Raw genomic sequence first — 23,849 nt, 5'->3', positions numbered from 1 at the left:
AATTTTCCCTTGACAAAACCTAGTATCAATACCACTAGGGTTTAGTCTAACGTTAACCGCGACTAATTAATAGTCTAGCTATTATTATTATTATATAAGCGTTAAACAACACTCTATATAACTCATAATAATAGCCCAAATAATTATTTTAAGGACCTAATAACATTACTATAATTATTTAAAAGCTATATTAAAAATTTCATAGGCGTAGCTTACTTACAGCGGATTTTAAAGAAAACCGGGCTTCGCTTGGAGCAGCGTTTCCGAACCGAAAGACCCTTTTTCTCGGGACTCCGGGAGCCTCGGGGCTTCCTTCGGGTGCTAGGGGGTTTCCTATGGTTTAGGGGGGTTAGAGGGGTAGTGAGAGAAAGTAGAAAGAGAAAGAGTTGTGAAAATGTGTGAGAAATCCGAGCAATCTCGCAGCCCTTTTATAGGCGCCAGCCTCGGACGTACGCTGGGCATAGTCCTTGGCTACACGGGGCGTAACTTCGAATAAGGGTGCCAACTTCGCACCAGCTGGCTCGCACATCGGACTCGGAACCGGACAAGATCAAGTACGCCGGGCGTACCCAGCTTCGGACGCAGGGCGTAATGCGAGGGGACGTGTCATCCATCCGAAGCGAGGCCTTGGGCAACAAGCAACGGCTCAGATGTGGCCACGTCATCACCCTTCTCGCACATTCGCAATTTTGCTTCCCGACTTCTAAACATCATAACTTTCGCATACGAGCTCCGTTTTCGACGTTCTTTATATCCACGCGTAGGCGGGAACGTACTCTACAACTTTCGTTTAGACTCTGTCGGTTTATTTTGACTCTATTTTAAAAGTTATATTTTTAACAGGCCGGGACGGGGTTGGTCCGTTAAAAATTCATAACTTCTTCATCCGATGTTCGTTTTCGTCTGTCTTTTTATCGTTACGCTACTATTAACGAGATCTTCGATTCTCGTTTAGGTTGTTTCGGCTAAAAACCGCTCGATCTTATATTCGAATTTTGGGCTGTACACTGCTACGCCGAAATTCGAAAAATCATAACTTCCTCATACGAAGTCAGATTTGGGCGTTCTTTTTATGGACGCTCTCGGCTTAACGTATTCTACGACTTTCGTGTAGATCGCTAATGCTAAAATTCGCTCTATCGTAAATTCACTATTTACGCTTCCCGGTATTGTGTCGGTTCTGTCGCGAAACTTCGACGGGTCATAACTTCTTCGTTATAACTCGGATTTCGGCGTTCTTTATATGTACGGAAACCTTGAGACATATTCTACAACTTGGTTAAGATTATTTATTCTAAATAATCTTCTATCAAAAAGTCATTTTTGACGCTCATTGTCTTTAAATTGACTAGCCCGGATCTACGGGCGTTACAAATCATCTATTGTTTTCGTATCTTTAATTTGGAGTCCTTCAAACTCGCTTTTCAATACCCTCAACCTTGCTTTTTGGACTCTTTCTGCACCTACATACCGTGACTTTAGAGAGTCCCACACTTCTCTAGCCATCTTCTTTTTGGCAGCCTGCGCAAGCATCTCTTCTGGAATCGATTGGAAGATGAAGGCTCGAGCCTGCTTGCTCTTCTTCTCATCCACAACCACTTCGGTTTGTGGCTCCATGGCATCCCATAACCCATGGGCATCCATAATAGCTTCCATCTTAATCAACCATGTATTATAATTGAGCGAGGTTAGCATCGGGCATTGTAGTGGAAACGGACTGTCTTTGGGTGGATTGGATGATGATGCTACTGTCATGGTATTGTATCTGATGTACTTGGGCATACACTCTAATAAGAACCTTGAAGCCCTGATACCAATTGTTGGTGATCAAGCAAGAATAAGAGAAAATATGACAGAGTAAAGATAGCCTAATGATTGCCTTTATTGAATGAATGAAACTGGAAAAGGTTACATCTACTTAACAGCTAAAACAATGAAACTTTAAATAGGCTAAATACAACTGAAAACAGAAAAATAGCAACGGATCTTTTACTAGGCAACACTCCCACGTGCCCTTTTATTCTCCTGATTACTTGGTCAACATTGACTAACAAGGTGAAGGAATGGTTACATTCAGCTTCAAAAACTGAGTTGAAAACTATAGCGGTTCTTGCTAGAGTGCGTGAGTGTTACATTCCTGTTTTGAAGTTGCCAGTTTCAGGGTATGCGATGAAGGGGGTATTTGTTATGGTAATGGAGATGAATGATCTCCAGGATGGAAATGATTTTCTTATAAACAGTAAAGATGGTGGTTTTGAAGATAAAGAAGAGGCTGCATTATATACTAAACCTGTGAAGGAGATTTTGGAGAAGCATAAGGGCATGATGCATACATACCATCTCGAGGGTGCTGGTGTTAATTATAATATGAATTAGGTCCATACTTTGAAGTCTGAACCTCATAACACGTAAGCTCTTCTCTTTTGCAAATTGCAATTGAGTGAATATGTATAAAGTTAGAACTTGTTCTTTATGTCTAATCTATTAAACATACACACTCAGGTCTTCTGTCCATTATTCTATAAAGTTTAGGTGGGTGTGGATCTTTCATTTGTCTCATGATCTTCCATTATTCTTTTGATGAATTGCAAAATAAGTCTTCATTTATCAGTAACTAAACCAATGTGGTCACAAATCAATGTTATAGAAACTTTTGAGATTTGTATATGTTTCATACCATGAACCATGTAGCATGAATTGTTTGAGAGTTTATGCTTTTGTTTAGAGGTAATCATTAGGAGTTTGAAGGCTAAAAAGAAGGAGATTTATAATATCTTGACTTTTGCAAGTATAGTTATCTAATAAAAAATGCATTTTGGAAGCTATAGGTAAAGTTGTTAGTTTTAGGGATAAACTTTTATATAAGAAAAGTTTAATAACCTTAAAGTCCATTGTAAGAAAAAGAAAATGGAAATATATTGTTATAATCAACAAATAAATGAAAGTCCATTGTAATTTCCTAATGTGATTTTTTTCATCTCATGGAAAACCTATCTCCATCTTTGCTTTAGCCCCTTGTTCCTTGGTTGCTCGTTGACTTTATTGTTATGTCCACTAGGGATGAGTTATAAAACTGGAAAACCAGACCGGAACCGGTATAACCGGAAAATGCTTAAACGATTCGGGTATTGGGTCCAAAAATTAGCTTTATTCGGGTTTCGGGTATTCCAGGTTTTAGAACCGGATTTGTAAAAAAAACTCATAACCGGTTTAGTGGGCCTTGAACCGGAATTTGAAGGGTTACTCAACAATATGCCATTTGATAAATTACTACTGATCGACTACTCAAAAAAAAAGTCTCATTATTTGATTCATTTTTTTCCAACATATTACTTTTTTCTTTTGTTCCGGTTTCCCAGATATTTTCGGGTCTAATACGCGAATCCGATTCCATACCCACTTTACCGGGTTTGTTACCCGGAACCGGTTCCCGTATACCGGTCCGGTTCTCGGTTATGATAAATTGTCAATTCAGGTTTTCGAGTTTTCCATGTCCAAGTAAACCGGTCTGGGTTTGGACCCACTTTCATCTCTAATATCCACTACTTTATGATTTGACATGACTTAAAAAATCAAGCATGAATTAAAAGGATAGAGTAGCTAATTCGATGATCATATTTCAATAGAAATGTACTTAACTATACATTGTACACTCTAATAACAATCTACTATTTGCTTTTACTTCGTATAAAAGAGGTAGCAAAGGGTTCTTATATAGTAAAGTGATAAATTTTAAAGTCACCTTTTTAAAAACAATACATATACTCACCAACGATTAAATGACAATGTAACCCAAGTTCTTCTTGCTAACAACACACTATATTTCACCAAACAATCAACATCAAAAAACATCAAAGTACAAGTCAAGAGAATGTTTATCGTCCTTCATATAGCATGCATAATCTAAAATATCTAATTATTCAACATCCATTTCCCTTCTTAGCATAACAATGGTAAAGAACATTGCAAATATATTAAGGGGCCGTTTGATAGTTGCTGTCTGGGAAAGTGCTGTATGGGAAAGTGCTGTCTGGGAAAGTTTTCTGATTGGGAAAGAAACCATGTGGTTTGATTGTACATATGACTGACTGTGCTGAATGATGAAAAATGACCATATTACCCTGCTGTTTTATTTTGTGACGGGTGAAGTTGCTGAATAGTTATAAAAACATACAAATTATCATACAAAATCAAAATTACACAATAATCATTTAAAAATCCGAATACAAATTGTCTTACAAAGTAATTAAACATAAATCAATCAAAATCCAAATAGAAACATACTGAAATTGAAAATAACATACTAATTTGCATACATCTCTAAAGTAAACCAGGTGAAAGTAGTTGATTAGCAATCTGATCACGCAAAATAGTCATGTATTCAACGGCTTCTGAACCCCATTCTATGCCTTGTGTGGTTTCGCCCTCAATTCCTCCACCGTGCACATCAGGATTAACCATAACGTTCTCTTCAAAATTTGCAAATAACTCATCTTGGATATTGTATTTCCTTATAAAATTATGGACCGCAACACAAGCAATGACTATGTATCTTTGTATCGGAAAAGGATAAGGAGCCATTTGTTTTAAGATTGGGAATCTTGCCTTCAATACACCATAAGCACGCTCAATAACATTTCTAAGTTGTGCATGAGCAAGATTGAACCTTTCTTCTTTAGTTAAAGGTCGACGTCCTCGAAAATCGGCTAACCAATACCTAGTGCCACGGTACGGAGCCATGAACCCGCGAGTGTTGGTATATGCGGCGTCACAAATATAATATTTATCTGTAGGTGAGTGACATTTATTATATAAAGAATATAGATAATAAAACTTATATAAAGAATATAGATAAATTTATATAAATATTAGAAACCTGGTGGAGGGAATGGAAATCCGGAAGACGGATTGAATGCAACTTCTTTCAAAACTCTTGAATCATGTGCTATGCCCTCCCATCCAATCCATACAAAAGTGAATATCATATCAAAATCACAAATTCCTAATACATTTTTATAACATTCACATTTTCCTCTTCCCCTATATCGCGTTTGTTGATCAACGGGCACAACTGCATGTACAAGAGTTCCATCTAGTGCACCTATTGCTCCGGAAAATATAGCTTTTAACCGTCTTTGTCGTTCTGAGGCATGTCTTGTTGGATTAGGATTTGTTGGTACTATAATTTCTTTTGCAAAACACATCATTGCATTTAAGACCTCATGAAAACATTGATGAATGGTTTGTGTGGAGTGATGAAATCTTCCTTTAACCACTCGAAAACGTTCATTATGTCCTATAACATGTAAAAACATAGCCATCTTCTCTTCAATGCTTATTGTTCTACTAGCTTGCAACCAACTTCTTTGCGTAAAATGATTGCATAATAAAACAAATGCCTGTTGTGTAAGACGCATCATATCGTAACATTCGATAGGGTCACCGTGTATCAAATCTTGCGTATACGCATACCCGCTCGTATCGTTATCTCTTATTCTATGAATTTTTTTTAGCCTTGGTCGGTTTAACCTCAACCAATACAAGACAAGTAAAAGAAAAGCTAAAGCTTCACCATTAGAAATCATACTTGACCTGTAAAATACAATTACATATAACATGTCAAATATAAAATAAACAACCAAAATATTTATAACATGTCAAATATAAAGTAAATAACAAGAAAAATATTTATTTAATAACAAAAGTGATGCACCAAAAATTATCCAATAACAAAACTCATGCATATAAAATTCATTAAACGTAACATAACAAAAGTCATAGAAAAAGTCATCAAACCTAACATCCAAAAGTCATGCTACAATAACAAAAGTCATAGAAAAAGTCATCAAACCTAGCATCCAAAGTCATGCAACAATAATAAAAGTCATAGAAAAAGTCATCAAAGGTAACCAAACTTCATTCCTACACTCCTCACCCACGAGTCACAAGTAGTAGGCGTAAGTCGTAACCAAACTTTCCTAATATCGGCACTTTCAGCAAATAACAAAAGAGCGGTCTTGTGTCTTTCATCTTCTTCTCCCCATCCCATTTTTGCCAATTTCTCCATACATGCATCTATGTCCTTATCCATTTCACTTCTTTAATTTTGTTCACTTCTTTGGTTTTGTTCCACAAGCGTCCTTGCAAACTTGATGATTTCCTCCTCAACTTCTAGTGCCCTTGCGCTTCTCTTGTTTCCGCCAGCTCTTTTGTTTCCACCTACTCTCCTATTTTTCGAATGTCCAGAGGATTCTTCACTTGCAGCTACATGTTGGGTTGAGTCGGGGGTTTCCGTTTGGGTGCATTGAACCTCATCAAAGTCATGCTCAGTGTATTCAGGAGTAGGACGGGGGAGTGTAGAAGATGGCCCCCAACTATCAAAGCCGGTAGAGGTTGAACCTTCAAATAATTGGGTGCACAGATCAGGGAAAATGAGGGGCACAGTTTTCAAAGCTCCTACAATCTTGTTCAACTGTTTAAAATTTTGAAATTATCAAACCATTAAAAGAAAATAATCATATTTCTACTATTTGTTTTAAAATTAGACGAGTATATATTACCTTCGTCTCCGTCTCCCATTGCTCGTCAGTCAAATTAAATTTATTTGTTAAAGGATCATATATATTTCCGGTTTTGCTTTTAAGTTTCACCCAAGCTTGATACTTTCCTTTGTAGTAGTCGTAGTGGTTTCTCATCTGTTTTTGGTCAACGACTAAACTGTGTTCCTTTAATAATTTTTCGGCTACAACTTTCCATGAGTTTGGTTTGAGGGCACTACCCTCACGACCATTAGTGGTTACTTCATGGATAGAAGCATCAAGAAAAGTTTTGTCTAAACTTTGGTCCCAAATAATTCTAGATTTCCTTTGTGACATGTCTATAATAAAAAAACAACACACATATATATATATATATATATATATATATATATATATATATATATATATATATATATATATATATATATATATATATATATATATATATAATGCAGCATATATGTATAAAAAACAGCAAATACAACCAAAAATCAACATGTATATACAAAAAAACAACATATAAAACCAAAAATCAGCATGCATATACAAAAAAAAAACATATATAACCAAAATTCAGCATTTATATACAAAAAATAGTATATATAACCAAAATTCAGCATGCATATATTAAAAAAATAACATATATAACCAAAATTCAGCTTGTATAAACAAAAAAGAGCATGTATAACCAAAATTCAGCATGTATGTACAAAAAACAGCATATATATAACCAAATTTCTGCATGTATATACAAAAAAACAACATATATGTTCATAATTTCAGCATGTATGTTCAAAAAAACAGCTCATTTATAACTAAAATTCTACATGTATATACAAAAAACAGCATTTACAATCAAAATTTTACACATATATACACAAAAAACAGCATATATATTCATTAGTTCAGCAATTATGTTCACAAAACAGCATTTATGTTCACAAAAAACAGCATATTGTTCACAAAAATCAGCATATTTGAACAAAAATCAGCATGTTCTAATAACCACAACATGAATGTATGCTTCAATAACCACAAAAACATCTTCTAATTTTGATTTCAACCACAAAAACAAGTATAATGCACAAATTCTGAAAAATAAGAAATTCTAGAAAAAAAAACTTGTTCACAGAAACATGTTTTGATTTTGATTTCACTCATAATTTTGAAATCAGGAAAATGAAAGCTTAATTGAAAACCCTTGTTGATGGATCGAAAAAAAGAAAAAAAAAGATGAGAAACTTGTTGATGGATCGACAAAAGGAGAAGATGAAACCTGTGGGGCGGAGCTGTGGGGCGGCGGTGGGCTGCTTGGCGGGAGAAGGTTGGCCGGCGACGAAAGATGGAGGCGATGGAAGGTGGGTAGAGCCGATGATGGGGTGATCGAAGATTGCAGCGACGGATGTATGCGTTTTTTTTGTTAGGGCACAAATGTCCAACGCGTTCTTTTTTTCCATTCAGACTTCTTTTTGTGGCTTTGTGGGAAAGCCCAATCTTACTCGGAAAGACGAAGTTTTTTGTGTAAATCAAACGGTCTTTCCGGCCCATTCAGCCGGAAAGATCTTTTTGGGGCTGGAAAGACACTTATCAAACAGGGCCTAAGGTCTCGTTTGATAGTTTCTGTCTGGGAAAGTGTTGTCTGGGAAAGTTTTCTGACTGGGAAAGAAACTATGCTGTTTGATTGTACATCTGATTGACTGTGCTGAATGATGAAAAAAATTAATAATTCAATAAAAAATAAATTTTAAAAAAGTTATTTAAAAAATTAATAATCAAATAAAGAAAGAAAGAGGCGGGGTTTGGTGTATAATTGTCTTTCCAGCCCATTCAGCCAGAAAGATATGATTTTGGGGCTTTCTGGGAAAGACATATCATACCGGGAAAGACCCATTCTTTTGTGCAAATCAAACAGTCTTTCCGGTCCATTCAACCAGAAAGATCTGTTTGGACCTGGAAATATGCGTATCAAACGGGCCTGACTCAAGAAAATGACCAGTTGCAAACTTTAGTTTGATAAGTTGTTAATGCGTCATGCGTTGTTAATGCGTTGTGTCGATGTCTAATATAACTAAACCCATGAAAAGTGCAATATTGGAACTATGCTCACCAATGATGCTACAATCTCAAATTTATCGATTCTTTCAAAATTACCATTTAAACCTCAAGAAATGAGAAATACTCAAGAATTCATCTAAAAGAGTGATTAAAATAAATACCCAAAAAATTCTTGCATAAACTATGAATAAAAAAAAAAAAGATTCCAAGATGAATTACTTTATCAAATTCATGAAAAGGGTAATACGAGAATTCCACTTTCTAATTATCAAGATCACTAGTTCATTACTAATGTTACTACAATCTCAAATTTATTATTTCTTATGAGATTGTCATTTCAATCTCAAGAAATGAGAAAATCGAAAAGATGAGCTCCAAAAATTATGTAAAAAGGTGATTAATACGAGAATACCCAATAAATATTATGCATATACTATAATTAGTATGATAAAAAACACGAAAAAAAAATATATCGTATTTTTGGATCATAGAGTCTAATGTAATTCAGAAGATGAAAAAAAAATTTCATTCTCATGAAATATGGAAATATGGGAATTCTGCTCTCTAATTATAACCCTCAGTTGATCACCAATGATGCTCCAATATCATAATTCATGATACAAGGTGGTTTCTTCAAAAAATTCCATTTCACGCTCAAGAAAAAAAAAATTAAAGATCATCTTCATGGAGATAATTCTTTTGATGTTTGATTTTTAAATCGTTTTTTTAGTTTGTCTTGACTTGGCATATTGTTAGGAAGACTGGAATGTATGTACGGTAAGCTACACAACAACCTAGTAATTCAAGCAAAATTCACAAAAATGATAAATATATACATTAGTGTTCACCTGCAGAGCTTGAAAATTTGAAATCAATCCACCCCTTAAATTGGAAAATCATTTTGAAAATTTGAAATCAATCCACTCCCCTAAACTTGAAAATCATCGAAAAAGCACACCTAAATGAACACCTTGGAGGACCAATTAAGTCAATTAAGTAAAGCCCAGGTTAGCTTTCTAATCCTAGAAATTTCAACAACACGACGTTCCAATTCCTTCGAATCCTTCAAAACAATACTAAAGTTGCTCTTTGCTCTTGATAATATATGGTTTTGCTCTTGATGATATATCATGGAGGAACACGATGCGTGTTCGTTCAGACCGAATGAATTAACATTACAATGTTTTGGTATACTTTATTTAGTTATATTCCCCAATGGATCTTTTAAGTACGGTCAACTTATCATAAGTGTTGATGGTCAACTTTTACGATTCTTAACTTGAATGTTTTTGTTCGTGTATGATCGTTTATGTTTTTTAGCACCTTAACGAACATAAAAACATGAACACAAACGTATTAATATGTTAAAAGAATGAACATGAACAAGAAAATTCATTCATTTATATGTTGGAGTTTGTTCGGTTTACTTAAACAAACAAACATGAACAAACCGTTGTTTGTGTTCATTCTGTTCATTTACAAACGTGGCCGTAGGATATTTCAACTTTCAGGAGTCATTGTCCCATGTTGATGGCATATAGCCATATAGTATATCAACAAGCTTCCAAAAAGTTATGTTCCAAAGTGGTTCAGGAAGAACATGTTCATGGAGCATATAACCATTATTTGTTGTTATGAATGTAATGAAGATGTTGCCTAAAACAAAGTATGTCAATCCTTAACCACCAAAACCATGATAGTTCCTTGGCCACTTGGAATGCGAACCAAAAAAAAGTTTAGGGGTAGCATAACTTTTTTACCGCGTAATATACAATAAGATTTTTTTTTCTTATTATTTTTTTTTTATTTTTTGCTTATTAAACAATTGCACATTGTGCTTTAGAAAGAACTATGAAAAATATGTGCAATTAGAACATCATACTATGAAAAATACATAGAAAAAAATGATTAGTTTATCTATATACTCCATAACCTATATTAGGGTCGATAGCCAAACATGTAAATCAAAACCAAAATTAGTATCCTAATTAAGCTAAAGTTTTTAATTCCAATATCTTACGTTTTCATCTCCATCACCACCCTTATTGACCAATTTTGAACTTTTTATTCCTAAACCCAAAGTGTTTTACAAAAAAATGAACAATTTTAACTACTTACTTTGATAAACCTGAATTACTAAATCTAAATGACTCATGGATGTCTAACATGGACAAAAACAAAATTAAACTTTGATAAACTGTTTATATAGGCCGTAAAAATGAAGAGATTTTGTAACGAAACAAAAATAAGAATAAACCCTGCAAATGCAGTAAATGTATTTAGAGAATAAATAAAAAATCCCAATAAATAAATCAAGCAATTATTCCTGTTGGCGACTTAATACATACCTTACCATCTATATTTAGACAAAAATTAGATTAGATATACCTAACCAAAATCAAATATAAATCTATAATAACAAGTAATAACTATATAACCTTAATCAAAGAAACCTAATTGTTAATCTCAAGTTTTCTTCAACTTTTCAACAAAATGAAAAATAATCAAAATAATACTAAAAAGGACTTAATGCTTACTTGTTTCATTCTTGCTAGTAGAGATGAAGTTGTCGAAGGTTGTAGAGTTGGACGCCGACAAAGCGATGGGCATAGCCGAGGAGTCTAGAAGCTTGGAGCCTTCTGTTATCATCTTCACTTCAAGTCTTTACAATCGACAGACTAAGAAAGAGTCTGTTCCAAATTGATTAAACCTTGGTCTCACTTTGTTTGGACATTGGGATAACTTTGTTTGGCCTATTTAAATGATTAAACCTTCTAAGTTTTTTCTAATATGGACTTCTTCTTTTGATTTAGGAACTTAGGGGTAACCCAATGGTTGCATCCATACATAATCTTTTTTTAATATTTTAACATTATTCGGGAGAATTTGAGGGGTAACATGACCTAGACAACCATATCTGCCTTTGCATCAATTTGCAATTGGTGTCGGAATCAGTGGTGAGGAATCAACCAAATAAAATTTATCTAAGCAGTTGCTCGAAAATGTAAATGTGACTTTTAGAGATAAATCTAGTGTTAGCATCCATAAGCCAAGTAAATTCTACTTGATAGCAAACTACATATAATCAACAACTCCACTTTACTTAATTATTAATCAGTTATATCTACGAACTTATGTATATTTCTCTTTACCCTTCATACTTCTTTTAAATATCATTGTGTGTTGTTTGTAGGTGTATTCCATAATAATAATGGTGTAACATCCAGACCTTGCGGTATATTTTAATTAAGTTAAATTATGATTTTAGGGTTGCCACAACGTGGTGGAGGTACCACCACAACGTGGCGAAGTGTTAATAAACGCATATTTGGTTTTAGATGCCACGGCGTGGCGACCACCTAATGTCTAAAACCCTAATTTTTAGGGTTTGAGCCATATTTAAAGAAAAGTTACGGCTAGGGTTTGCTCATCCCCAACCTTCATCACTCTTTAGACTCATAAACTCTGACCCTTGCCTCTCCTGGTGATTCTTGGCCCTTTTGGTTCTCTTGGTAGCTAAGAGAAGGAGATAAAGGTGCTTTAGAGTGTGGATTTCATTTGAGGGACACTCTCTTGCATTTGCCCAAATTCTCCTCCCTCTTACTCTCTTATTCTCTCTAGCAAAGATACGAAGATTTGAAGTTACGTGCTTTTGCTCTCTTGAAAGTAATACTTAGGTTTTACTTTCAAGCTTAAGAGTTTCTACAAAGACTAGCATCTTTAAGTCAAGTTGATGTCTTGTTGATGTCTTAAAATGTTCATCATTTTCCATCAACTTCCAAGCCTCCCTTAGAGGACCCAAAGAACAACAAAGTTCGTTATTTCTTCATCTCTTCTATGGTTGGTGTTTTATGTTTCTATTACTTGCAAGATGGTCCTTTGTGGGTTATAACTAGCTTATGTTTTTTTGAAATTTCAAGTCTTCCATTTGTTAAATATTTGAGTTTTAGAAACTATTTTTGAAATAAAACCCAACATATACAAAAATTGTGCATTCAAAGTTTATTTGCTCCTTTCGCCTTAATGGGAAAAGGAATATCATGGGCCCCTCGGTGATTTGATGTTGACATTATTGTGTCAGGCCTAGCCCAAACTAAATTGATGGGTTCAATTAGTAGACTGATTTTGGTCATCATAAATCGTTAATCGAGAAATATAATTTGAACTCTAAGGTTAATTCATAAATCTATAACTCGGTTCAATCAGATATATTGTAGAAACAAATGAATAATTGATCACTTATCTAAGGGCTAAATCCTGATTTGATCAGAGTTCGACAGTTTTCTTGGAAGACACACTTTGTTGGTTATTGCAAGATTATTTGACCAATAGTAGCTGATGACTTGTCCAAGTGGGAGACTGTTGGAAATGGGTGTCCAATGTCATAACTAATTGGTATAACTTTGGGAATAATAACAAAGTCCTTTTAGGGTTTCCCTCAAGAGTTAAAATAGCTAGAAAAAGATTTAAGAGATTGAGATAAATAGTTTGTTAATTTATCATAGCTTGATAAGTTAATTAGAAACTTGTTAGAATTAATTAAAATTAATTTGAATTAATCAGGAAATTATTTAAAGGTACGTGGACTGAATATTAATTGTTTAATAGTTGAGCAAGTAAATATTATTGTATCCTAAGAGGGTGGATGGTTTTGAAGAGAGAAAGCTCATAGGATTTCGTCCCTAGCAGTTGATAAGGTAGGGATTCGAATTGAGATTAAATATGATTATTTAATTAATTCAGATATGTTTTCTTTGCAAGTTTACTCAGCTATAAATAGACCCTCCCGACCTTCATAATTTCATCCTTGGTTGCTTGCAATCTGAGAATTTTGAGTTCTATAAGTCTACTCTTCCTTCTCCTTATAATATGGTGTGTTAGTCTTTTAGGTGTGGTCCTTTAGAGGCATTCTACTTTGGGTGCTAGTCTTCCAAAAGCTTCAAGGTTTTTCGAGATCTACAAGGTTTCAAGAAGCATATTCGATTTTGCTTAAAGGTTAGTAATTCTATCTCTCTTATAGGATTTTAAAAGTATGTTGCTATAACTTGTAAAACCTAGATCCTAAGTTACATGTACACTTAAGGTTATTTTAATTGCTTCCGTTGCCAAAAAAAATAGTGTATAAATGCATGGAAAACCTATCAAATAGAACTAATACCAAAATGCCTTTCGCCTACCAGTATTAATGTGTGTTCGAAAGTTGTCTTTTCCTAAGTGGTTGAGGGTTCAAACCTTGTGGTGGACAAAGATGTAGATTTTAGGAGTAAGATATTGAGTGTGTTTGCAGTTCTAAAAAAAGAAGAAATCTTTAAAAGATCTTTTAAGAAGGGTTACTTTTAAATCGGATATATACATAAAAGGGTAACAATTTGTTTTGGTATGCAAGTGACGCATAACATTACTACAAAACAACTATACATACAAATAAAAAAATTCACTATCAAGGGACCTTTTAAAAATGGGATACTTACCCTGTGACCTTATTTTTTTAAGTGTTAAGAAGCTAATAAATATTTCTCCACTTTTGAAAATGACCATCAAGTTCGAAAATTGTTTTCTCTAAAAAATTATTTCAAATTTTCAAAACTTTTTTTAAGAAACGTAGGTTCAGGAATCATATATTTTCAAACTTTAAAAATTGCACCGTAAGTTAAAGAAAGAAAAAAAAAAGGTTTCCATGTGGAATTATATTACCATCATCAACCAACAACATTAGTTTTACCTGATCATTTGTAGAGTCATCAACATCAAATGTTGGACAAACATCATAAACAGTATTACCTTTATACATGCCCATTGTAAGTAGGAACATGATTCAATGTTATATGAAATAAAGTACAAATTTGGTTACTTCCAACGTCGGAAAACCCATTGTCACCATAACGATTTCCACTAGAAATCCATTAATACCACTTTCCATAACATGATTCACAAAAAAACTAATTATATAATAGAAATATATCTCCGAGATTCACTAATTATTTGACTGTTGGCGGGTGTCTTTGTGTGTGCTGTCCGGAAAAAGGGAGGACTCAATGATTATTCTTTTGCCGGAACCAAAAACTTTTGGTAGATAGGGATCACATAAAAACTTCATTTGAGGAATGGTCTAGACTAGGTCGTTTCTCAAGAACAATAGCTAAAGGCCCTGAAACTACCACTTGGATTTGGAACCTACATGTTGATGCTCATGATTTCGATAGCCATACCAGTGATTTGGAGGAGATCTCTCGAAAAGTATTTAGTGTGCATTTCGGTCAACTCTTCATCATCTTCCTTTGGCTGAGTGCCATGTATTTCCACGGTGCTCGTTTTTTCAATTGTAAAGCATGGCTAAGCGATCCAACTCATATTGGGCCTAGTGCCCAAATGGTTTGGCCAATAGTGGGCCAAGAAATATTGAATGGTGATGTAGGCGGGGGCTTCCGAGGAATACAAATAACCTCTGTTTTTTCAGCTTTGGTGAGCATCTGGAATAACTAGCGAATTACAACCCTATTGTATTGTAGTTTGTGCATTGGTCTTTGCGGCATTAATGTTTTTTGCTGGTTGGTTTCATTATAATAAAGTTACTCCAAAGATGGCTTGGTTTCAAGATGTAGAATCTATGTTGAATCACCATTTAGTGTGGTCACTAAGAATTTGGTCTCTCTCTTGGGTGGTGCATCAAGTACATGTATCTTTACCGATTAACCAATTTCTAAACGATGGAGTATATCCTAAAGAAATACCACTCCCTCATGAATTTATCTTAAATCGGGATCTTTTGCCTCAACTTTCTCCCAATTTTTCCACGGGAGCAACCCCATTTTTCACCTTTGACACTAGTACAAAAATAAGCTACGATCACACTTTTCGAAAAACGGTATGTCACACTTTTTATTAAAAGTGTGGCTAAAGGTCAACAAAAAAATTTAGAGACTATTTTTGGATACAGTTAAATTAGTTTGTGTGACCATGGTATAGATAATCAAAACTTTAACCACACTTAATTATATCAAATGTGACAATTATTAGCTACACTCGAACACCGTGGCCATATGTCACTATCAACCACATTTACATACTAACATTATGATACTTTTTTTATAAGAGACAATAGATAAATATATGGTGACATAAGGCAATTGTATATGTTTCTGTATCATGGTGTCTATTTAGACACATGAAATCCAATGTATCTAACAGGTGATACATATGGTCACATTAAATATTTGTGTGTTTATAAGGTGGCGTTTACTAGTGACTTAGTAAAAGCAAGAAAACAAGTTACTTTTAGTGGTTTATGGTTATGTGTCTTCTATTGTGTGTCAAAATATGATGAATTGGCTTTGCAAAAAAACAAATTTTGTGAGTTTAAGTTGCATTTGGTTATGGTTACAATTGTTATGTGTGTTTATAAATAAATCTAGTTAGAAGAAATATAACGTCCGATCAGTATAATTATAATATGTTCATTGAATTGGTGACTATAGTTATGTAATGGTCATTATTTTTGTATTGGTTACTTATTAATGTCAATTTGGGGCCGAAACACCATACAAAGTAGTTACTAGCATGCACATTGAAGCGAGAAACATTTTCTTCTCTTTTATGGAAGTAACTATCCTTTTTTGAACCCTCAAGAGCCAAACACAAAGTAATTTATTGTCATTGTTCAATAAAAAAACATACAATGACAAATATTTTATGGTCATGTTTCAAATGAAAAGAAACTTAGACTTCAAGTATTTTATCGTAACTTTTGTGTCTAAAAGTAAATAATAATCATGTTGAAAGAAGAATACATATGACTATTAGTAATTGATGGTCACAATTTAATTTCGTATGTATGTCTAATATTGATAATAAAAGTATTTAAAACTTGTGATTATCATATTCATAAAAATATATAAAAATGCATAAACATGTAGTAAATATAAATTCATTAGTTACATCGATTTTTTATATATTACATTATCAAAAATCCTTCCACAATGTTACCTAATCATCAAAACTGAATATTAATTACAAATATTGTCACATAATTCAAATTTGAATCACCACAAACACACACACAAATATCCACAAATGCTCATCCAAAATGGCAAAACCTGCAAAATCAAAATTACAATCAAATTGAGTAAAATTCAACTTATTGTACGTTAATAACAACAAAAACTAAAAGTACTTAATTTTTAGACAGGAAACCATAAATTTCACAAGGAAGAGTCTTTAACCGATTTGAACTTTGTACACTAGTAACCTTGCCACCTAACCATTTTTTAATCTAATCACAAATATGTCCAAATTCTTGTTCCATTTCTTTTTCTTTTTCCTTATTCTATTTCATAAATAACAATGTACTTTACTCTTTTACTAATAAGTAATATAGTTTATTTTTTACTCATAGTAGCAACAGATTTCAAGTTATTTTTTTTAATCGATAATAGCGATATGCAACCTACAATAACAACACACTTACAATTCCTTAATTATAAAAGTAATTGACTTTATTTTTTTTTACCATACTAGCATCTTACTTCATTCTTAACTCGTAATAGCAATCTACTTTCATTTCCTTAACCATAAAAGCTACACAGTTCAAAAAAATATCAATAACAACAGTATTAAACCCAAATTAACAACATATTTACAATTTCTTACCCATACTAGCATTATACTTTACATTTTACCCATAATTGCAACACACTTCAACTTTTTTAGCGATACTAGCAATTTGCAACCCATAACAGCAACATACTTATAATTTATTACTCATAATAGAAATGTGCTTACATCTTTTTATTGATAATAACAATATGTGAAAAATAAAATATAATTCTTAAATTGATAACATATGCCTATTATGAATAAAAAAACAAAGTACATTTCCGAGAGTAAAGTATATATCCATTACTTGCAATTTTCCCTTTGAAAAAAAATGACTTTTGTAGGTTTTGAGTTTTAAAGACTAAATAATATCCAAGTCTTCTTGATTTATCTTAATTGTCTATGGCTGTAACTGCAAATTATATAAAATTATGACGAAAAGAAACATAGATTTAGCATATACAGGGAGTGTCTGCATATTAACTAAAGAAACAAAGCTTTAACATATATAGGTAAATAGGTACTTTAATATAAGCAAGTGGCAAGTAATAAACATGTTAGATTCAGTTATTCAAATAAATGGTTAGTTCTATAATGTGTGGACAATGCACAGGTTATATAAATTAACAGAAGAAAAATAATAAGCAAATTTGAAGCTTCATAAAAATGTTTTAATAGTATATAACCAGATTATGATAAAATAACAAAAAGATTAAACTTTTAATTGATAACCATCATAATAAATAGGCAAAAAGGCACAACTTTATAAAGTTAGCATCAAATTTATAATCTTTCTTTCATTAAAAGATGAACTTTTAGTTGATAACCATCATAATGAATAATTGATTTAACAAAATAAAGTATAGAACCATTAAACATTTTTATCGATCAACATGATGCCAGTTAGGTGTTTCTCAAGCATCACTCTCTGGTAATGAAATTTCATATTGCAATCGTCAATTTTAATCAACAAACAGAACCATAACTATCTTTAACTTCAAAAAAAATTACTAGAAAGAAAGAAATTTGGCATACCTGGAATCGGAAAGAAGAAATATCTGACAATCGACTCCAACAATCATTGATGCTGAAACCTCTGTATATAAAAAAAACTTGTAATATTAGGTCTAGCTAGAAGTTAGCAATTAAAATAATCAATAGAGAACATACAATCTCTAATGTGGAGGGCAGACAAGTTAGGGTTGAGTGGAGTAGCGCAGGACAGAGCAACGATGAGGAACTGTACGGGGCGGACCACAGACAAAGGAACGATTTTGGTTTCCACCACAACTTCAGGGTGACTTCGTCGCTCTTTTGTCGTTGTGGGTCGACCTCTGCAGCAGTGTCGGTGGGCGCTGCCTCTTCCCCTCACAGATCTCGTTCTTTCTCCTTTTAAATCTCTCTCTTTCTCCCTTGATTTCTTCTGTTACCTCACCCTCTCTTCTCTCAATCTCATCTCTAATATCTCTTTCTTACTGAATTTTGGGAACACACACACCAAATTGGCGGTGAATGTTGTCATTTAGAGCGGGAGAATCAATTTGGGGGTGGCTGATGTCTGATGCTTAAATTTTTGTTTGAATGGGTTTTAAATTAACCACTTAAAAAGGTTAAATAAGACTTTATTATTAAAATTATATATATATATATATATATATATATATATATATATATATATATATATATATATATATATATGTGTGTGTGTGTGTGTGTGAGAGAGAGAGAGAGATAGAGTGTGTGTATGTGTGTTTGTGTGCATGTGAGTGAGTATAGGTGTGTATAAAAAAGATAATTAACCGCAACACCTAACCGGTGACCATGAAGCAACAAGATTATACTAATGAGAAACAAAAGAGAAAATGACTCAGAGAGGTCCATTAGTGAGGCGATGTAATATCCTATAAATTATGACTTCGGACTAATGCCTAATGCTTATGGATTATGAATTATGACTTATGGTTTATGTCATAGGGATTATGGCTTAAGGATTATAGGTTATTGCTTATGAGTTATGTTGTATGGCTTAATGCATATGAGTTAGGGTTTGTGGCTTATGTATTATGGCTTATGATTTAGGTTAGCACAGGGCAGGCCTAATGGCTAATGATTTACGACTTATGACTTAAGGCTTAAGGCTCGTAGCTTAGGTATTATGACCTATGGCTTATGTATTAGGGTTTAAGGCTTATGGCTTATAGCTTGTGGATTAAGGCTTGTGACATATATCTTAGGGCCTATGGCTTGGATATTAGGGCATATGGCTTAAGGATTAAAGGCTTATGGCATGAGGACTATGATTGGATCATATGACTTAAAGCTTATTCCTTATGGCTTATCGCTTAGGGATTAGGTCTTAGGGATTGTATCGTATGGCTTAGGGCTTAGGGCTTATAGGGTATAACTTATAGTTTATAGCTTATGGCTTATGGTTTATGGCTTATGGCTTATACCTTATGGTTTATGTCTTATGGCTTAAGTCGCAGTCTTAGGGTATATGGCTTATGACATAAGGCATAAGGCATACTTAGGGTCTCGACTTATATGCAAAGGCTCACTTCCACCTCAACCACCTCCACACCCCACATTCCATACCCACCCAACCATTTACCAAACTCTATCCGCACCCACACCCACACCCATATCACCCACCTCACCCTACATCCATAACCACACTCTCACACTCGCCCACTCGTACCACATATAACCAACATCGCCAACCACACACAAACCTATCCCATACATACCTACATGTATACCTACACCTATACCTGTTATATGACTATTCACACAAGCCCACATTTTAGCCTATCGGCTCACCGCACCTATACCTCCATACCACACACCTACATATCTTATCCCCACGCCAACCTCCTACCACCTTCCTATACTCATATTTGACCCTTCAATTTTGAGTTTATTCCAATTTTAAGTTTATGTATTTTGAGTTTAGTTAATTAGTAGTACAATTTAAATGTGCTAGTTGTTCCAGATATATTCAAAATTTAACTACCAACCCATCCACTTACTTCATGCCAACACATATACTCCTACCTACCTCACACATATACCACCCAATACCACATCTACCACTATCATCATCGTCTTCACAATTAGTCAACACCACCTCCTCATTGACCCCCTTTACTATCAAAACCATCACTACCACATCTTCTGATGTTACCACTACCACCACCTCTGTCACAACCATCTCCTCCACCACCTATAATTTAAATAACCATTTTCATGTGACATATGCAATTTTTTGTAACAGTTACATATGTGTGTGTATATATATATATATATATATATATATATATATATATATATATATGGATGGATATTTTTTAAAAGAAATAGATTATTGAAAGTATATTTTATATGATTTTCGGAGTAATATATATATATATATATATATATATATATATATATTATATCAAAATTTTCATAATGAATATATTCAAAATATTTAAAATTAAAGATTTGTCAAAACTTTCAAATTGAATATATTCAAAAAATTTAAAATCGAAGATGTGAATCCCGAATATTGAAAATTAACTCGTATCCCACTTAGGTTTCCAAATTCCCATTACCCCCAGCATAATCTAAACCACTAGGGTTCATTTATTCGTTTTTCTCTCATGGGGTCATCGTTACCTATCTGTCCCTCCACCTTGGCTCCTCCACATCGTGCCTTAGCCCACATCGTCATCAGTTTCCCCTACCCTTTGTTCATCCTCTGTTGGCAGCTTCAAAATAGTATGAACGTCTTCTCTTCATAATCCAGGTACTGACGATTTTGTGGAGAAAACAATATAAAATTGTCGATCTGGGCATAAGGTGCCAAGTCAGATCACGAGTTGAGATGAGATGGAACCAAGAATTCTAGGATTGATGCCAATAGGCTCCTTCCGTCTCCTGTCAAATCATTTTTCGGAGAATTTCTTATGAAACAGCCCCATATCCCCAATGGTGTTTTATCGGTTTTTTTTGTCTTCATCTCAACGATACAAGAGTTTAGAACCCTATAATCGAGTGTAAAGATAATCCCTAAACACGTTTCATTTGAGATTGTTGATTAGGTGATACTTTTGTTGATAAGTTAGGAGTTGATCTTCCATTCATGTTCATGGTGATTGCAATTTCATCCTCCATGTTTAAATATGATTAAATATGATGTTTTTGATAAGTGGTTCCACAAATTTGTTATTTGTGTTGTTTAACTTTTGATTATATATATTGCTTACAATCTGATAGAATATTTGTACTTTAGCTTTTTAGTTCCTATCGGAACATTGCAACAGATTCATAGGTAGAGATCATCTCTAAAAGTCTGCAAAAAACCGAAGAGTGGCTATATGAAGATGGTGATGATGAATGTGAACAAGTTTATATCGGAAAGCTTGAGCATCTTGAAAAAGTGTTCAAAGTATATGAAAATTTTAAACTAATATTTTCCTTCCGAAATAGCTTGCTTACATCTAATTATGTATTCCTGTGTAGTTTTTTTTAAGTTATGATGCAGATTGGAGCAGTTGTGGTTGGACATGATACAAATGTAAATTATGACAAAATACAATAAGATACCCCATTTACTCATTTTAATAACATCTTATATACCTAGTGTTCTTGAATTATATCTATTTGTTGAAGTTAAATTTATAAAAAGATGTAAGTGGTGAGTAATTTACAGGTATGCAACTCTTTGCATTCGTGATAATCCAAGATGCATTTTCATTGCTACTAACAGTGGTATCATTATCAATATGATTGATTTACAAGAATGGCCAGGTAAGAATCAAGGGCATTCACATCTTTTGCACTCAAATATCAAGCATGAGTCTTTATCCCACCTTTACTTTTTGGGTCTGGTTTCAATGTAATGAAGTTCAACATGTTTAGTCCTGGCTATTTGATTTTTCAAAAATTGGGTGTCATGTTGATTTAAGGGTCATATGGTAATTAATTCTAATGTGTTGAATTGTTAGGTATTGGGTACATGGTTGTTGCTGTTTGTGGGGCAACAAAGAAAGAGGTAAATGTATTTGGAAAACCATCAACATTTTCGATGGATTTATTGCAAAAGATGTAAGTAGTTAATTAAATTCTTACTTCAATTTCTTAATCTATTACAACATTATACTTCTAACGTTTTCTTATAAGGACATTATACTTTGAAAATTCTATCCAATTATAGCATTATACTTCTATATTTTTTCTTATATGGACAATACTATAATAGGAAAAAATGAAAGTATGATGAAATAAAAGAAATTAAAGATTACATTGGTCAAGTCGACTAATGCACAAGTATAACACATTAACACTAGTTAATTATTCATATTTATCTTAATGTTTGACACCTATAATTTTTGTTGCTCCAGGTACCAAATCCACCATCCAATCAAAATTAAAACACGGAACTGCACGATTCTAAGAAGAAAAAAGAAAACTTATACAACGTTAGAGGGCATGACAACAATGTTGGAGATATAGTTCTTAGTTTATGTGTAAAGTCTTGTATATATATCTTTTGATTACAAGTTAATGTCTTTAGTATTTGAATTGAAAACTTATTGATTTTTTTTATTAATGTTAATATCATTTTCTTTTAAGTTTTAACATGTTTATTTTTGTTTTTATCTTACAAAAAATTGGAAATGAAATGGATATTATGTCCATTGATAACTATAGCTTTACATAAACATTACTTACACCATATTAAACAAAATTCATGTGGCTTTATATATAAAAATTAGTCACGCCAAAATTACAATATTTTATGTGTCTTTATATAAATATTAGTCACACAATTTTTTCTATAAATCAATTGTGGTTATTTTAATTGATTTTCTATGTCGAAATGACATAAAATAGTCATACTTATGACTTTTTATATGTCTGAATAAAAGAAGCGGTCATGATAAGTAATGCAAATATGACCGTAAACTAATATTAAATCCATAATTTTAATAAAATGTGTCTTTATAACACTTACGGTCATGTTTCACGTAATTGTGTGTCTCTATACGATAGACAATGGTCACAATAAAATATTGTTTGTGTGACTAATTATTAACAAATCGTCACTTATGAAAGTAATTACATGTGACTATTTAGTGAACATGGTCATGTTCATCGTAATTGCATGTCTGCAAAAGACACTCAATAGTTTTAATAAACTTTGAATTGTGTGACAATTTATTAGCAAAACACCACATTGAAACAACATATATATCGTCAGTCGGCGATATACAGTTACTACAATTACTAAAAAAGTGTGTCTACTGACGGTTTAATGCCACAATATTGGATAAAATGATTGATTTTATGAACAAAATTCCCTACACAATTGTCACACTTTTATGATACGGCCACATGTTTTCATATCATATACACACTACATTTTAAAGTGACCATAAGACCCATACGATGACGTCACCTTCCGTCACATTTTCAGTGAAAAAATAAAATGTCACTATATGCATATGGTCACACTTTTTTGGTGTGACCGTAGCTTATTTTTGTACTAGTGTGAATTGGTCAAAATATGCGGACTTTCTTACTTTTCGTGGAGGATTAGACCTGGTAACTGGAGGTCTATGGATAACTGATACGACACACCATCATTTAGCTATTGCGGTTATTTTTCTGATAACGGGT

The 23,849-nt window shown here is 33.3% G+C and overlaps 2 protein-coding genes and 1 long non-coding RNA gene across 5 annotated transcripts; 1 reads left to right on the top strand and 2 right to left on the bottom strand.

The window, feature by feature from the left end:
- Window positions 1–4,320: 4,320 nt before the first annotated feature.
- LOC145164783 (uncharacterized) lies at window positions 4,321–6,091 on the bottom strand. Its single transcript, XM_079083463.1, has 3 exons — window positions 5,970–6,091; window positions 4,877–5,592; window positions 4,321–4,787 (listed from the first exon to the last, which is right to left on the bottom strand). The coding sequence occupies exons 1-3, from the start codon at window positions 6,089–6,091 to the stop codon at window positions 4,321–4,323; spliced, it is 1,305 nt and encodes a 434-aa protein (XP_078939589.1).
- A 10,435-nt stretch (window positions 6,092–16,526) lies between these two features.
- LOC145163093 (uncharacterized) lies at window positions 16,527–18,743 on the bottom strand. Its single transcript, XR_013739556.1, has 3 exons — window positions 18,357–18,743; window positions 18,222–18,282; window positions 16,527–16,687 (listed from the first exon to the last, which is right to left on the bottom strand). It is a non-coding gene; the product is annotated as an uncharacterized LOC145163093 (long non-coding RNA).
- A 2,024-nt stretch (window positions 18,744–20,767) lies between these two features.
- LOC145167441 (phosphoglycolate phosphatase 2-like) lies at window positions 20,768–22,808 on the top strand. 3 transcript variants are annotated; one of them, XM_079086650.1, is made up of 4 exons: window positions 20,768–20,973; window positions 21,880–21,977; window positions 22,175–22,274; window positions 22,571–22,808. In XM_079086650.1, exons 2-4 carry the CDS (start codon window positions 21,953–21,955, stop codon window positions 22,680–22,682), a joined length of 237 nt encoding a protein of 78 aa, XP_078942776.1. In that variant the 5' UTR covers window positions 20,768–20,973; window positions 21,880–21,952; the 3' UTR covers window positions 22,683–22,808. The 3 variants fall into 3 exon arrangements, 2 of the variants coding, with proteins under 2 accessions (XP_078942776.1, XP_078942775.1); XM_079086649.1 differs by having other exon boundaries at window positions 21,460–21,977; XR_013741132.1 differs by having other exon boundaries at window positions 20,768–22,221.
- The last annotated feature ends 1,041 nt before the right edge of the window (window positions 22,809–23,849 follow it).

This window comes from Lactuca virosa, chromosome 3, assembly GCF_052849685.1.
Source record: "Lactuca virosa cultivar CGN04683 chromosome 3, Lactuca_virosa_CGN04683_v6, whole genome shotgun sequence".
In the NCBI taxonomy this organism is placed as follows: Eukaryota; Viridiplantae; Streptophyta; class Magnoliopsida; order Asterales; family Asteraceae; genus Lactuca; species Lactuca virosa.
Note: the sequence above shows the minus strand (reverse complement) of the source record. Positions and strands in the feature narration are given on the sequence as shown.